General features: G+C 45.4%; 1 protein-coding gene across 1 annotated transcript in view; it reads right to left on the minus strand.

The window, feature by feature from the left end:
* Positions 1–1,957: 1,957 nt before the first annotated feature.
* Positions 1,958–17,197, minus strand: part of LOC119448660 (cytosolic non-specific dipeptidase) — a 29,432-nt gene continuing 14,192 nt past the window's right edge. Inside the window, exons 4-11 of the mRNA XM_037711889.2 lie at positions 16,306–16,476; positions 13,435–13,590; positions 11,784–11,941; positions 10,475–10,549; positions 9,504–9,648; positions 3,944–4,043; positions 2,630–2,801; positions 1,958–2,072 (exon numbers count right to left, since the gene is read on the minus strand). Of these exons, the coding sequence (XP_037567817.2) occupies positions 1,958–2,072; positions 2,630–2,801; positions 3,944–4,043; positions 9,504–9,648; positions 10,475–10,549; positions 11,784–11,941; positions 13,435–13,590; positions 16,306–16,476 (1,092 nt within the window). The remainder of the gene's footprint in view (positions 2,073–2,629; positions 2,802–3,943; positions 4,044–9,503; positions 9,649–10,474; positions 10,550–11,783; positions 11,942–13,434; positions 13,591–16,305; positions 16,477–17,197) is intronic.

Raw genomic sequence — 17,197 nt, forward strand, 5'->3', positions numbered from 1 at the left:
CCGTTCAATAAAGCACCGTCATAGTTCGCCTCTTTTTCATCATCTTTTCGTCTATATGCCTGTAAATGAGCGACCTGTACGAGGAAACCGGCCAATAATAGCTTTCATCTTAAGTGGCCTAAAAGAAGATGCATTTGCATAACGGAAGCTGCCAAATATTGCCAACCATTCATGCGCAGCGCTGGATGAACACGAGCGCTTTAGGGCAGTACCGAAGGGCTGCAAACAAGCGCTCTTCCCATTCGCCCAAATTAATTTACACTTGCGCTGTCCTCCGTGCTGAAGCAAACAAACATGCTTTGCAACTTGGGAAATTACCAATGTCATTGTTCAGAGTTAAAAAAACGGCGGTTAAACCAAGAAATCTCTTAACGTGATCCCTTACGCACCGGCCGCTCCTGGACATTATCCAGGAGACAGGCCTCGATAATTTAATACAGTTTATGACGTATGGCGTTCTGGAGACAACGAAACGACATAAAGAAAACAGAGGAGGCGCACCCCGGAGACGAGATCGGCGACGCCGACGCTCTCGTTCTGCGAGTGGAACCCGCAGCCGGGCGGGTTGATGGACATGACGACCACGTCCCGACACACGTTGTCTTGCATAAGCTTCGCCGGGCCCACCGTGAAGCCACCACGGGTCTTATCGGGCACCACGCCGTACGCTGTTTCGCAGGGAAGAGAGAACAAAAAAAAAGATATGCAGATCCAACGCACATCTTAGATAATCTATGTAACGCGAAGCTTTCGTCAGGTGGTTAAACAAATGCAATAAATTTGCCAATTTCATTCCTTCGTCTTTGGCGATCATCTCAAAGAGCTAATTGGCGTCTGCACGGCAGTAGTATACATGCGATTGTGGCCAAATAGTTAAATCATCCGGCTTCTGTGCTGGGGTACCTAGGTTCGATGACAATCGGGCACGTATAAGTGTGAGCTATTCGGCAAGACAGCAGCAGCCACAGACAGAAAAGTCCGAGAGGGTTCGCAAAAAAAAAAAAATGCTTCGCTTTAAAGGAGGCCTTGATTAGTACAAGCCCGAGCTCGAGCAAATTTGCTAATAAAAAGCAACAGATGTGATTGATGTTGGGAATTAGCGGTGACATGGAAATACGTTTTTCGGATGGAGTAGGCGCCCTCTGCAGATCTGTCGTGTGCATTCTCTGAGCGTCTCTTTATTCTACTTTAGCGCATGTCTGTGAACGCCTAGCAAGCACTCGCTCTCTCTGATAAACACAGATCCCCAGGAAAAGTACCAAAATTTCCTGCAGATTTTTCAGCCAAAGCTGTGCATCACCTGATTATGTTATGCTTTTTTTTTTTTCTATTTACGCTGACCTGCGCTTCCTGAACAATTACCCCCCCCCCCCAAAAAAAAAAGAAAAAAAAGTGCATAGTGGTAGAACGCCCGCCTCGGCTGCGGGAGGCTGTGGGTTCGATTCCCACCGCCGCCGGGCACCCACTGGTTCAAAAGGGTACAAGCGTACCCCGGCCTGGCGTTCGGCTTCCTTCAGGGGTGATACGCTTGGGAAAGGAGCCTGCGCCCTGAATTCCCTTCGAAACCAACGTGAGCACGGAAATCACAGTTAGGGGAGGCGAGCATAAGTTTAAGTATAAATTTTGAAAGATTAAACTTCCCGAAACGTGATGATGATTCATGAGAGACGCCTCAGTTATTACGAAACGACGGTTCATCCTATATTAGCAACTATTTTAGCAACATGAGAGTTCCATATCCAACGGATCACAGCTAACGCTATCTGGTATTTTATACCGCCTAATCTTGTGTTTACTGCCTGTTATTACGAAGCACACAAAACGAAGTAAGCAAAACAATAATTTTAAATGTGATTACGTTACTCAGGCAAGCCGCTACTGACATCTACGGAATTTGTCACATCATTGTCAGTTAGCCTCATAAAAAATATTCATTAGTGAAGTTGTTATGTATTTGCTAAATTAAGCTATTCATCACCGACATACCATGTTTAACAGCAGCCTCGGCGGCTTGAAAGTTCGGTCCGCTGGGATCAATGAACCAAGGTTCGGCACAGTGCGACATGATGACCCTGAAACATCACGTTACGGTGCGTGAGGAGATCGATATATGGCAACAGGCTACGCTATGCTACGTAAATTACGCTATCGCTTGTGGTTCCTGGGAGTGTGTTAGAGTCTTGGCGACAAATGCCGCAGCTTGAGCTCGCATATAGATGTACAAATGTCAAAAATATTGTATATTTTCCGCATATAAGCCAACAAATGCGCCTCCGACCTCACTTCCTTGGAGACTTTTGACTACTGATCTACTTCTTCCTTTCTTTCCTTAGTACCAGCTGTAAACCTGCATCTGTCCTTTATAGCTGTTTTGTCTGCTTTCCGTCAATGCACGCATTTAAGCTGCCACATTGTTGAGATGCGCTAAAGGCCAACTTTTGGCACGCACCTTTTCGTCCAAAGAGCATATGAAACCATCGCAAGAGTTTCCTTCAGCATTCATCGTCATCTGGCATAACGTGACACGGTATAATTGTCGTTGAACTATTTAAAGTGAGCCAGTCCGTTCACTTAGTGATCTTCATGGAGATGGGCAGCAAAGTACCGCGTCCAGCGTTTCGCGACTCACTTGACTTGGTTGGGGCTTCCCCGCTTGGTGAACTGGTCCTGCAGGTGCTTCTCGACGCACTCGCGCACCTTGTGCACCTTCTGATTTGGCACCGTGCGTATAGAGAACTTGCCCACCACCCGGGCCGGTATGACAGCCTTGTCGCCGGCCGACCAGTGGGCACCTTCGACGCCTGCACCAATGGACACGCGGTATTTCCAATGCACGTGTTCCAACAGCATCTGCTTCGTCGGAAAGCACGTTCGCTTTTCTCGGCAGGACGTGGTTCTATACCAAATATAGTATGGATGGATGCTACTGTCAGTATAGCGATAAGTGCTCCCAGTTTATTCAGCATATTCCATTAGTGCTATTGTCACAAGAGGGCGTGACGCTGCAGTGTCGACTAAAATCCCTATATAAGAAAAGTACCACCCACTACTCTCTCCTCCGTCGTCCCCTCTCCTCAAACGCTTGTTTTTTTTTTTCTTTACTTTTTGCTTGCGAAAGTAAGTCGACGGTGGCGCCCCTCGAAAGCCCCCGTTGAAGCTTTCAGGCCGGGCGCGCGCCGGCTCCGCTGCCGGCGATGGCGGCTGCGCAGAGGAGCATTCAACATGGTGCTGAGGCGGGAAAATTATATATATATATATATATATATATATATATATATATATATATATATATATATATATATATATAAAGAAGTGAAAGCGCGCGCTATCATCGTCCAATCGGAGATACAGGTGAGAGAGAAGCGGCGTTGTTCAAAGGATGGGGGTACTTTTCCGAAGGTATAGGAACTTTAGTGTCGACCTGGTTTCGAAAATTGATTGGTGGTGTTAAAAATGTGCACTAGGGCTATTAGATGGGCCCTGTATGGAAGATGGCGGATCAAATTTCAACACTCTTGAAGGGAATCCCTTTCTTACAATGACGTGACGTCATCTTCCTTATGGTTTGAAACAGCCAAAACGCGTGTAGTGCGCATATCGGTGCAGTTGGAGGCGCCGTTAGTTCTAGGCACGCAAACTGAGTTGCTCAATATAGGCAAATGAAAAAAAAAAGGAAGAAAAGAAAGACAGGGGGGGGGGGGGGGGGGGGGGCTCCTTTGTGCAGTTGCTGTGGGTACGGATATGTTATATCCACAGTTACCCGACAAAAAGAACTAGACAGGCAGGTTCTCAACAGCAAGGCATGAAAACTTGCCGGCAAGATCATTGGCATCGTATCCCATGAAAGTGTGTGTACAGCTTCGACAACATCTAACGAAATCCGCACGTTCTTCTAAGCGCGTCTACGTCGTAAAATCTCGAGGACGTAGTCGATTTTTCTCACCATGGATAGAGAGCGAAGGATAGCGCCACCGACGCATCAGTAATTCCACCTTGTCGGCAACGGCTAGCCTGGAGACGCCCATCTCCTCTCTGTACGCTTCCTGCAAAGGTCCCCAATAACGTAAGCATATAAATGAAGACTGATAAAAAAGAAAGGCATGTCAAGTGCTCCCACTTCCATTCCACAATTTTATTTCTTCCTTCAAGTTGTTGACGTTGTATCCCCATCAAATTATTCGCTCAGTGGTTTTAATTCCCTTGGAATTTCCTTCGTAATTTCTGTAGACCTGAAGCTAATTCCCGCTATTATCTTACCCCTAGGGTGGTGCGCCATTTCTTATTTCTTATGACGATGCCTCTTATACCGACTTTTATCTATAGCATCTCGTCGTTCACAAATTGGAGCAAACAAGCTATCTACAGGCCGCGTGCATCTTTCACACACTGCTTAGTCTTGCCAGCCGTGGAGTTCAGAAGTAACATTACACTACGAACGACTATGCTAAGCTTTTCAGTTACTCAACTGATTCATTCAGCCAAGTGCGAGATTTATGTTTGACTTTATGGCTGTTGCAATAAAAAAAAACGGCAAAGCTTGCACTAGGCCGCACAAAGCTCGAGACACAGCGAAGCTGGCCGATCGATTGCGTCATAACCTAAGAGATAGCTAGCATATTCAAGTTCAACTCGGGCATATCCAAGGCCGAACCTAGCTGCTACCAAGTTCAACTTAGATACAACCAAGTTCAACTTCGACATAGCCAAGTTCAACCTAGCTACTACCAGGAGACGCAATCGATCGGCTAGCTCCGTTGTGTCTCGAGCTTTGCGCGGCCTATAGTGCAAGCTTTGCCTCCCCATTACGGCGACAGAAGTGAAATTCTATGCATGGAAGTATCAGCGGCAACGCAGCCAGCTGTGGAAGACGACGACGAACGCGGGAGCAGTGGCACGAGCGCGTGCCGAGCACGAGTACGAGCGCTCACCGAGGGGCGCCAACGAGCCAGCTGCGGACGACGACGCTCGAGCCAATGCTGATGATGATAATTTCGTGAAACGCGCACTTTTTACGGCTGGCTTAAACAGCTTCGCTGTTAAAACGAAATCGTAAGCTAAAGTATACTAAAATCACAGATCATTTTTTGCACTGAATATACCTTCCACCTGGATAAACGCACATTCAATTGAGGCACACGTAACAATTTCTAAGGTGCTAAATATGCCACATAGTTAAAAACAATAAAGACAATAAACCTGATTGGCATAGTTGTAAAGCTTTCACGATTTTCAGCGTGACTAAGGCGATGATGAGAAGTGGTAGAGACACAAAGCGCCATATTCTAACAGTAGCTGAAAGAGACAATGAAGCTAGTGAAGGCATCAGAGAAACGAATTGTTACGTTCTATTTGAAATGTAGAAATAATAAGGTAAAATGAAATGAAAATGGACGGGAAGATAACTTGACGTATATGGGAGCCGCACCTTGAGCTTCCGCATTACGCGTACTGTGCTTTATCAACTAGGCCACCGTGATGGACATGGTCGCGTTCACTTTGTTGGACATTTCTCTATGTGTACAAGATTAGCTCTGGGAGTGTTAGCCAGCACATCCTCACCGCCTTATTTTCATTTAATTGTGATTCACAAAAAAATATCTCTCAGGCCTGCTAATCCTTCCTGCTCTAGCAAAAAAGAAGAACCAAACATAAAACAATAGAAAATCTGTACATTGCTTAGCCGGACAAGATACTTACTACAGGCCAGCAGACGAGTCGTTATCATCCTTGCGTCGTTATATACAGGATGTTTTAGCGAACACATAACTTTTTAAAGATTGTCTGTGGCAGCTAGATAGCACAATTCTTGTCCATGAACAGCTTACTCGAAGAGGCGGACATTACTTGCACCAAAAATTGAAATCTGTAATCGATTAATTAACAAACAAATCACTCATTAAGATTCTAACTAATTACCTTAGGGCATAAATTGCAATTTACAAATTCTAGCGGGCGAAACTGCAAGCCATATCCAATTGAAAAGAATTGTGCAGATGACACCATTTGCGAGATAAGCGCCGTCAAGCTTGCGTCAAGATGCCGCGTCGTTCTACTTACTTTCTTAAAGAGGCACTAAAGGTAAAAATGATTTCTTCTGTATCAGTAGATTACTCTTCCACAATACCGAAAACACCACTCTTACCGCTAGAGGCCGCTTGGTAAGCCAGAAAGAAACGAAAAACGCACAGGCGAGTGGCGACGCCACCTTGAAGTTCCCGCACCAGCTCTCCGTGAGGTCATGGATTTTAACAGCGTGTTCTAGGTCTCAGTTAATTCTTTAGCTCTAAAGATTGACTACATTGTGTTATAGAGGAGCCCAGGCAAGTTTTGCGAACATTTGTTGAGCCAACGTAGCCCAGATATGAAAAATTACTTGAGAAGTCGTGACGTCACACTGAAGTATTGACGTTGGGGACGGCGCGCGAAATTCAAAAGTATTAACTTTGACCTTCATTTTCTCTTCTAATAATTGACCTATTGCAGTGTAATTAACGACAGCAGAGTTTTTGAAGTATACCTTATCAGTCTCAGTTGATTTATCGCTTTGCTTTAGTGTCCCTTTCATAAAACGGCGTTTTATGCGTTGAAGCACAAAAGTAACTGGAACGTACGCAAATGCATTTATCCGCAATGTTCGGGAATTAATATCTCGAAACTGGCGTCATCCTGAAAATTCGTTCCAAGTGGATCCGCCCTGCGAACTTCCCAGCTAGATTTTGTAAATTGCAGTATGTGTCCATAAAGTAATTAGTTAAAAGCTTAATTAGCTCGTTTTCGTTAATTAGTCAATTGTGCATTTCAATTTGTTGTGCAAGTAATGTCCGCTTCTCCGAGTAGATCAGCTCACGGGCTAGAATTTTGATATCTGTCACAGGCAATTTATTTAAAAATTTGAAAGTGTTCGTTCAAACACCCGGTATATATACTCTATAAAAGTATGATTCTGAGTGCCATTTAGTCGTCAGACAATGTTTATACCTTGGAACTCTTGTCACCATCCTCGCCACAGCGCTCAACGAGAACACTGTAAAGCTTAACCTAATGCTGATCCCCACTTAACACGGCTGAACTCGATGACCTCGTACAGCCTGCTAATGCTAATCACCCCTTACAATTGCTGATCACTGCTTACAAGTTCGAAATCGATGCCCGCATACTCCTTGGTAATGCTGATCACCGCTTACAACGTCGATTTTGATGGGGTCGTACACCTTGCCAGCGCCTCCTTTACTCTGAGATGCCTGGCACGTCGGCCGCGCTCCTATTGTTCGTCTGGAACCGCTGTGTTTCTCCGGCTTTCCGCGAGGTGGCGCTAACTTCTGACACAACGCACCGCTTGCTCCGCAATAGCAAGTCACTGCTCCGGTCCCTCTCCGAAGGTTTGCAACGCTGAACGGTGAAAAAAAATTGTGCTTCAAGATTTGCAAAGCTCAGCAGAGTGAAATTAGGTAGTTTTGAAGACGAAATGAGAAAGTAAATGAAGTAAAATAAAAATAACTGTTTATTTACTGCAGCAGAAGTGCAGGCTAAATATTCTTTGCTAAAAGGGCATGTTGAGGATAATGCATAATTATAATATTTGAATAATTGATTCAATATGAAAAAAGACAAAAAGCATGAATGCAAAGCGAGATCAAATATGGGCTCCTGCACATAATGCTAAGGAAATTATGAACAAAGAAGAAAAAAATATGTAAACATTTTATGGCAGGAATAAGTATGACATTGTTTATGCATATTAGCAGCAGTCCCAGCTATGAAGAAAAATGCAAAAAATTGACAGTTAATAGACGTGCAAAACAGGAAATGACTTTGCTACACAAACAAGGGTAGGGAAATGAGGGGGTTCGTTATGTATTAAGGAAGCCAACAATTATTGAAAGCAAGGAATAGGGAAGAAATGTTCCCCAATTCATAACACTGTTATAGTTTTTCATGCCTGCAGTTCGATAAAATCACTTCACTAAACAAACAAAGAACATCAAAGTCTACATTTATTATATGCAGTTTCAATATCGATGTTATTAGATGCAGATATCGGCTTCATGAATTTTTTTCATATGAGCTGTACAAAAGCCTCCCGTGGTCATCGTTGCAGCTTTCACATTTCAACACAGGCAAGACTGCGATTACACTCACGCTGCGCTACAAACACTGCTCCATAGGTCTCAGGAGAGATTTTCGGTTTGATAGCATTCCACATATTTCTTCAGACCACAAAGAACTAATGAGTTCTACTGTCTGGTAGTAGAGGCCACCCCTATCTTGGTGGGAAATCAACCCATCCATAACAGAGTTTCTCTTTGCCTTCTTAACTAAAGCCACACAGTTCTCACACGCAATTTTTTCACTAACTACGCGAGATATACAATACAGAAAAGCCAGGGAGCTTCTTGCGCTGGCTTGACATGCAAAAGGGCACGCAGCAATACCGTGTGGCTGGGCTTCAACTGCGGCTATTAGGCCGAGCAATGAAGCGGCAAGACAAACGATAAAAAGCAGCACGTCGGGCGCCGAGAAAAACTAAGACCTAGAACGTTAATCCTGACTCCGAATGGGCTACCACCGATACTGCGCGGGCACTAGCGGTGCCGGTGGGGCGCACGATAGTGTCAGAACACAGCGCCGCTGCGCGGCAGCGGCGCGCGTAAACAGGAGAGGGTTGAGCGGGGGCTTCGGCGCTGACGTGCCAGGCATCCTAGTAAAGGAGGCGTTGACCTTGCTAATGCGCATCACCACTTACAAGGTCGAAATCCATGTCCTCGTACACCTTGCTAATGCTGACCACCGCTTACAAGGCCGATCACCGCTTTCAAGGTCGAATTTGATGCCCTTCTACACCTTGCTAATGCTCATCACCACTTACAAGGCTGATCATCGCTTACGAAACTGATCACCGCTCACAAAGTCCAACTCGATGTCCTCGTACATCTTGCTAATGCTGATCACCACTTTAAGGTTGATCACCACTTATAAGGTCGAACTTGATGCCCTTGTACACTTTGCTAATGCTGATCACCGCTTCAAGGCTGATCATCGCTTATATGGTCGAACTTGATGCCCTTGTACACTTTGCTAATGTTGATCACCGCTTCAAGGCTGATCACCGCTTATAAGGTCGAACTTGATGCCCTTGTACACTTTGCTAATGCTGATCACCGCTTACAAAGTTGAAATCTATACCCTCGTACAACTTTCTAATGCAGATAACCGCTTACAAGGCTGAGCACCGCTTACAAGACCGAATTGGGTGCCCCCGTACACCTTGCTAATGCTGATCACCGCTTACAAGGCTGATCACCGCTTACAAGACTGATCACCGCTCACATGGTCTAACTCGATACCCTCGTACATCTTGCTAATGCTGAACACCGCTTACAAGGTCGAAATCGATGCCCTCGTACACCTTCCTAATGGTTATCACGGCTTACAATGTCTAACTTGATGCACTCGTACACCTTGCTAATGCTGATCACCGCTTACAATCTTTTATCTCCGCTTACAAGGTCGAACTCGATGGCCTCGTACACCTTGCGTTCCTGGTGCGTCAAGGGCAGCACTTCGTCGTAGATGCCCGGCACCTTGATTCGCCCCTCGGAGTCGGTCAAGCTGTTGAGCAGGTACATCAGGTCGGGCATCGCTTCGATGCTGCCGTGTGAAAAAATCGCAGGTTGCGTATATGGCATGGACTTTAAACACAACGGGCGCTACAGGACAAAAACAATTGGCATAAGTGGCCAAGAAACTCCAGAACCGCAAGAAACCTATTTTTTAGTACTTTATGGGGTAGCTCTCGCCTGCCCACGCTTCCGCAACTTTGACCCGGCAAACACGAACTTGATTTTAGGGAGAATGCAGAGAGGAAGATATTGTTACTGGACGTGCAACGCCCTCTACCCAACCGCGATTCAAATTAAGCACACTCCCGGAGGAATGAACACTAGCCGTCATGCTGGTTTGTATGCTTTTACGTACTTTAACTAATGAATCAAGGCAGCCAAACGACACACTCCGTGCTCAGATCTCATCAGTACAAATGACACAGCAGTTGCATATATTTTACTTTATATGTACGTCACTTTTCGTGAAGCCCGCAGCCACTCTTCAGAAGCACCACGCCTGCCGCTGTGGATCGTTAATGCTTGCCGCTAAGGTATTGGCAACGCGCACGTTCACATGCAACGTATGAGCCGGTCACGCAAAGTAACATGAAGCTTGCAATTTTTGAAATGTACAGCAACATGAAAGCTGGCATAGTATTGAGAAATATAATTTCGTCATTAGCAGTCTCAGCTTCTGTGGACTTTTCTAATTTCAAATCTCTACCATTTCTTGCAATCAAACTGCGGTGCCTTAAACGGGCATGCTAGCAGTGACGCAGCCTTGTCCGCAAAACAATACGATTTTGTTTATTCTCAAATTTTATGCGTGTACGTGGCAACATTTTAAACACACGGACGAATGAACATCTTACGCTGTTCCACCGTAGACTCCAGAATGAAGGTCCGAATCGGCGCAAGTGACTTCGACTTGAAAATGGCATATACCCCTGACAAAAGAGACCAGTGACAAGAGTCAATGCGGCTTCAAATCTATGTTTCTTGAACAACTGCGCAAACTAGCCGTTACGTTTTTAGTGCATACAGAAGGCACTTTTGTACTGAGCGAAATAAATTTTCGAGCGTCCTAAGAGTTCCCGTTTTGTTTGTTGTTTGTTTTTCCTTGGCACATCGGTGTTTCAGGCTCGCATTTTTTGTCGATTTTGTAAATTCTATCGATGCGTTCAACTGTTGTAAACGTTTGAAGAGCACGCCTGAATTTGTAAACGTCGGTATTTACCGCCCAGTATACGTATGTTACCTTACCAGCTATAGGTAGATGTACAAAGCTGCGCAAGAATTGTTGGCGGTGGCTAGTGGTCCGGCCACCGCATCAGCAAAAGCTCTCCGCTCATTTCAGACGTACGTATAACACTGTCGTATACTTGAAGCTTATATGTGCTTCATAGTGCGGCCGAATTATACCATTAATTGTTCCCGGCGTCAACGTCTCGAATTCTCCGAGAGGTTCCTTCTGAAGCAACAAACACGGGGATGAACTTCGGGCAAAGCAAGAGCGATGGAAATTTTCTGTAGGCCGAATTAGCAGAGCATTTAGTTCGCAGAAACTGTGTCACTGGCCGGTCACCTCCGCCTTCGCGATTGGCCGAAGCAGTTTCTTACAAAATACTGCAGCGTACAAACATTCTGTGATTACGAGCCAGCTCCGATGTTTTCAGCAATAACTTTCATTTTTAATCTCCGTGGAGTCAGGGCCCACGTTTACAAAAAAAAAATCTTTTACGCTGGAGTTGATCTTTAGAACAAACTCTGGCCGTATCATTAGCGAAAGCGGCCGTCCAGTGGGAGCACTTACCAATAAATATCCTCGAGAATACGGCTCCAGGTTAAATGTCACGTCAATCGATTGGCCCGATGCCGTTGCATGGCACCGGCATGCAGGTAATCGCTATGGTGCAAAACGCTGTGCAGAATATGATCAGTTTCATGACATTTATTTAGCCGCTTCACGAAAGCTTCGCTTCTCATATTTCAACATGTGAATTGGATCTGCATAAGCATCTGTGCCTGTATTTACACCGATTCAAGGACACCCTGCTTCTTAAGTCATCTCCCTCTCTTTCTATTTGTCTACTTATTTATTTGTTTACGAATCTATAATGTTCATCTGGTTCTTTCCGATCTCCTGCATAGATGAGATGGGGCATGCACTGGTAGCCTCACCGAAGTGCGTAGGTGAGGCACGGCGTCTTCGGCCTCAGCCACACGCCGTCCGAGATGCACACGTAGTCGATCCCGCCGAGCAGCTCACTCTTCTTGCTCGACTTGAGGTAAGCGGCGATGCCCTGCGAGTCCACTTCCTGCATGCTGTCGATCAGCATCTGCGTGCAACGACAAACAGCTCAAACTGCGTAGTATCAAGCTATTCGTGCAGTGTTATAGAGAGATTACTCGAAGAAACGGTGGTAAGGTTCTGCGTTGCTTGCCGCTGAGGCGAATCCATGCAGTGCTGCCGGTATCCATTCTTTCGACTGCATTCTGCAATAAGGATATTTCGCCAGCAAATCTGACAGGCCTGGTGGAAATACAGCGGGTCCAACCAGCAACGGTTTACGTAAAGAACGTGATCTTTTGTGAAGACGTGTTTTGTCTGGTGACACCGAGATGCACTTAAAGATTGTTACGAGGAAATGCGGACTCGAGACTGCCTCAATGGTGGTGAAGTTCGCAACAAAGTCACCTTGGTTCGAGATAACAGAGAAGCGGTTCAGCCATGTAAAGAGAAGGCGAGTTAATCGTAAACAAGTCAATAAAGGTTGGAGATGGTAACAAGAGGAAATGAAAGAGAGAGTGAAGAGCAAGAGAAAATAAAAAGAAATGTCAAGAAAAACAGCATAGGAAAATATGTTAAGGCCGATAATTTCAGGAAGCAATAGAAAAAGGACTATATGACTATAGACATATAGAAAGGCATTAAAAGGCCAGGAAAAGTGAGTGTTGATTAAAGTTGTTAATTTTGCATTTGAACGTCATGACAAAGTCATCGAATGCGATGTCACACAGTGTATATGACGTAATAGACAACTTGTACGTTGCAACCCAGACACAACATTGGAACGCAGTTCGCAGCTTCCGCGAGGTCGCCGGATATTAGCGGCAGACACGTTGTTTGATCGGGTTAAGGCACAGTTTTTTTTTTTTTTTTTGCTCTTCTTGTGGTTCATCATAGCGGCCACGATTATCTCAATGTCCTACCCAGCCATGTATTTTTGCGCACCTGTTACCATTATTTTTGATCACCTCGGGATACTTTACCATGCACTGAAATGCGAGCACACCGCCCATTTTTCATTATTTCGCGATTAAAATGCAGCCTACCGAGAGCCGAAAACCAAACCCTCAATTTTGTGCTCAGCTGATGAACTTCTTAGCATGCACAACCACAACGGCATCTTTAAGCTAATCGTTTCTGCTGATAAGTCAGACACTAATAGCTGTCGCTAAGACCCGCGCTACGCTGAGCCTCCCCGCGAAATTGAAGCGTACCTGACGGGCCAGTGAATTCCTTCGACTGTTCAGCGCCGCCAATCGCGATCACCATCCCCTCGCCGATATGTGTCACCTAGGTTACACAGCGCCCCCACCATGCAGTAATGTCACGGGCGAAACACCACAGACAGCCAGGAGCCCACGTCTTTACCGGAATCAGACAAGGGAAAAGCGTCCTCCTCCTCTTCCAACCCCCAAGCGTGTACGTGCCACTGCGGATGGCTCATACGTGATGGCACGTGCCAATATTTTACGGGAAAAAAAAGAAAGCTAATTGCGACGCAGGATATCTGAAAAGGGCCGCCCGCGACGAGGCAGACCTCACCCTGACGTTAAGGGGCGGCCTCCCGGCGCTCTGCAGGTAGGCGCACAGAGCCCAGATGCAGGAGGTCAGCGGACCCTTGTTGTGCGCGGTGCCGCGGCCAAACAGGCGGCCGTCCTTTTCCACGGGCTGGAACGGTTCCGTCTCCCATCCGTCTTCCTAGGGGCAGCCCAAAGAACGACGTCTGTGAAGTACTATAGCACCACACTTTTCAGAGACGCATCGTACGCGTCGATTTCCGCGCTATCTGCGTACGGTGTGATCATTTATACATTTTCAGGGAATTTTTAAAATTTGCCTTTTACCGCTAGGTAACAATTCTAGTCATTGAGCTCGATTATTCAGAGAGGCGGACATTACTTGCACGAGAAATCGAAACACTTATTCAACAAATTGACAAAAAAACTAGAATAATTCACTTCTTAATTATTTTACTGCACATACTGCAATTTACGGATTGTAAATGATGAGTTTGCAAGGCGTACCCACTTGGAATGAATTTCCAGAATGACACCAGTTTGGAGATATGCGCCATCAAAGTCGACGCAAAAATGGGACTATTGTTCCGCTTACTTTGTTAATAATACGCTATTTTACTCATTGAACTACAAAAGTAACTGGAACGTCCATGTATTTCGTTCCACACTTTGGAAAATAATATCTCGAAACTGGTGTCATCATGGAGGTTCATTTCAAGTGGATACGTCTTGCCAGCTCGCCGGCTACAATTCGTAAATTGCATTTTGTGCGGGTAAGGTGATTAATTAGGAAGTTAGTTATTTCTCTAATTACATGTTCCAATCTGTTGCTGCGCGAAAAAAGAATGAGCCTGAAAAAGTGGTAGTGTGAGTGCGAGGGCGGCCAACTTGGTACGCGTGCCGAGTGCGATGTGATATACGGGCAGCGGGAATAATGTATGGCGGTTGATTAAGTGAAGTATGATAAAACTTATGAAAAAGAGAGAGAGTTGAGATGCGACGACGATTAGCGAGTGGGACCAAACCGGATTCTTTTTTCAATGACGACACGCTGACATCATAGGAATACGTTGAATGAATGAACCTTATGGCACGGTTTTGCACCGATTCAAGTGCGTTGATTAGATATGCTTGATGAGGGCTCCATACGGCACATGCATATTCGAGTTTAGGTCTGATTAAGTTTTTATAGGCTAGCAATTTCACATGCTTGGGCGCTTGCTTTAGGTTTCGTTTTAAAAAACCAAGAGATTTATTAGAAGATGATATGACGTTAGTAATCTGAGCGCTCCAAGTCAAGTCATTAGTAAGGGTAACACCAAGGTATTTGTAAGTAATACATGAATATGTGTTTCGATTTCTAGTGTTAGTAACATCCGCCTCTTCTAACAATCTAATTCAAAGACAAGAATTACGCTCTCTGCCACAGGAGATTTTTAAAATTCCGGAAAGCTTATAAATTTCTCACCACCCCGTATAACGCCAGTACAGCTATAGCGGTCGGCACTGTGTATATATCGCTTTCGAGCCCGAATTCGAATAACATCTACGTATTGCGTTAACTCACAGGCCAGCGGGCGCGCGGCCCTCTGCCACTCGCAATCTTCCGGAATCGGCAGGATAATTAAATTGTCGCGGGGGTAACTATTTGCGCGCGCCACTTGCGAACGTGAAAGCGAAGCGCTGTGCAACAAAGTAGGGAACCTTCATGCAAGCGCTGTTTTAAAACAGCGCTTGCATGTAGGCTCCCTACAACAAAGTGGCGACGAGCGCGCCACGCGGCGCTTCATTGAAACAACGAAACGCACACGCAAAGGCCTATGCGTATGAAAGCTCGCGGTCATTATCCTCGACGCCATTCTCATCGAGAGAGCTGCCGTAGTAAACCATAACCTGTGACAAATAATCAGATCAAGGGGAGAGCTTAATTCAAGCGGACACCAAATAGCGACACTCAGTCAATTTAAACCAACGCACTTTCAAAAGTGTGTTAGAAATAACTTTGCGAAAAAAAAGTTTGCTAATGGCGGAGAGAATGAAGAATAAACATCCTTTTTTTTTTCTTTCTTTTTTTTAATTTCGCGGGGTCATGGTGGCGCCCATTTGTCAGTGTGACGTCGCGTATTTCGAAGTATTTTCTCATATTTAAGCCGTCCTTGTGCAGAGAAAGTTTTGCTATGTTGAGAACTTGGCTCATTTTCAGGCCGGCGTAATGCTCCTTTGTCAACGATTCGCTGACTCCGATGCTGTCAAATTTCATGACGTCAACGGGAACTGGTCCGAGAATTCAAGATTGGCGTCACCACCACTCTTCAATTTTAGTGCGTTTTGTTTTATGGTTTCGCAAGTCTCCATTCACGGGAAGAGTGACCATTTTACTATTCCGGAAGCATCTTACAAATCCAGCTTGTTTTCTCTTTAATATCCTTTAGCGCAAGGTCTGCACTGAGAGCAATATATTTTTGTTCGGTCTCCAAGCACAGAGCGCTTTATTCTCAGCGCTTATACGTATGATGTTTTTCCGCCTTATTAATGGAGTTTTCCTATTACAGCGTAAGCAGGACTAGCGACGTGGAGGTTTTGCACATTACCGCACTAATTGCAGCGAGCAAAAAAAAAAAAAACACTGCAGCATTGGCTTGTCAATTGAGGACAGGAATTGTTGAAACCCAATGTGATTTAAATTGCCCATGTGACGCTCTTGAGACATCATTAACTGGCGCGAAAAACACAACGAACAGCAGCGAGAAACACACAGGACAGAACGCTAGTGTAATGAGAGAAGATAGTTGGGCTAGTTGGTGCTTATTACAAACTTGAGACATCGGTATACCGGACAACTCAATCATTTCCAAGTTGGTTCCGCCTTTGAAGCTCCCGGTAGTGGATAACTGACCTTGTGCGCAGGCTGGACGTCCAAGTGGCCGTACACGCACAGCGTCTTCCGCTTTGGGTCGTGCTTGGTACTGGCCAGAAGCAGAGGAGGGTACGGTATCTTGTTACCGTCCGAGAGCTTCTGGTCGCCCAGAGGCTCCAAAGTGACGTGCACGCCGTGTTTCTTCAGCTTCTGCAGGCGACGTGCGACGGCAGCAAACGGGAAGAGGGGAGCGTCCACAGAGCTAGCCACTCACTTTGCATCGCTCAAATGAAATTGCGAATCAATATATTGTAAAAACGTGTCTCAAAAAAAGCAGGGTTAGATCGGTTACATATCAAGCAGAATTAATTGCAAGCAAGACGTATTCCGCGAAACATTGTTACGGAAGCACGAGCTGAAACGTCAGTTAATAGTTATCAGTGACTGCAAGGCATGCGAAGCGTCCACTTCGTTTCGGAGAGTTAGGAAGGGTACCCTCAAAAGAGCTGGGGCCAAATCCGCGAAGCCTTTCCTTTGTAAGTACTCCTTTTGCCATTGGCAGGGTAGCTTCGCTATTAATAAATCCAGCATCAGGATCGGCTGAATTTTTCCCGTATGCGAATAATTCTCCCTTAAGAACATTTTGTGAATGCAGGTCCTGATAAGCCATGCAGAGGTCATGAACTGCGGTGAAAAAACGGTTACCAGTAATTTAAATGTGAATCAATATTTATAGTAAAATTTGAATTTTCAAATTTCAGCACGTATTGCAAAACCGAAACTATAGTCATGTAGTCAACGTAAGATACGTTTCTTGCATCAAACAATCATAATGCCCCTGCTGTCGCTTCCCCCGCAGTGTTGACGTACAGTGCGCGCTACTGTTGGGCAAGGGAGATTTAACACATCTAAGCCTTTGCCAGCAATGATA

Source organism: Dermacentor silvarum, chromosome 4, assembly GCF_013339745.2.
Source record: "Dermacentor silvarum isolate Dsil-2018 chromosome 4, BIME_Dsil_1.4, whole genome shotgun sequence".
Lineage (NCBI taxonomy): Eukaryota > Metazoa > Arthropoda > Arachnida > Ixodida > Ixodidae > Dermacentor > Dermacentor silvarum.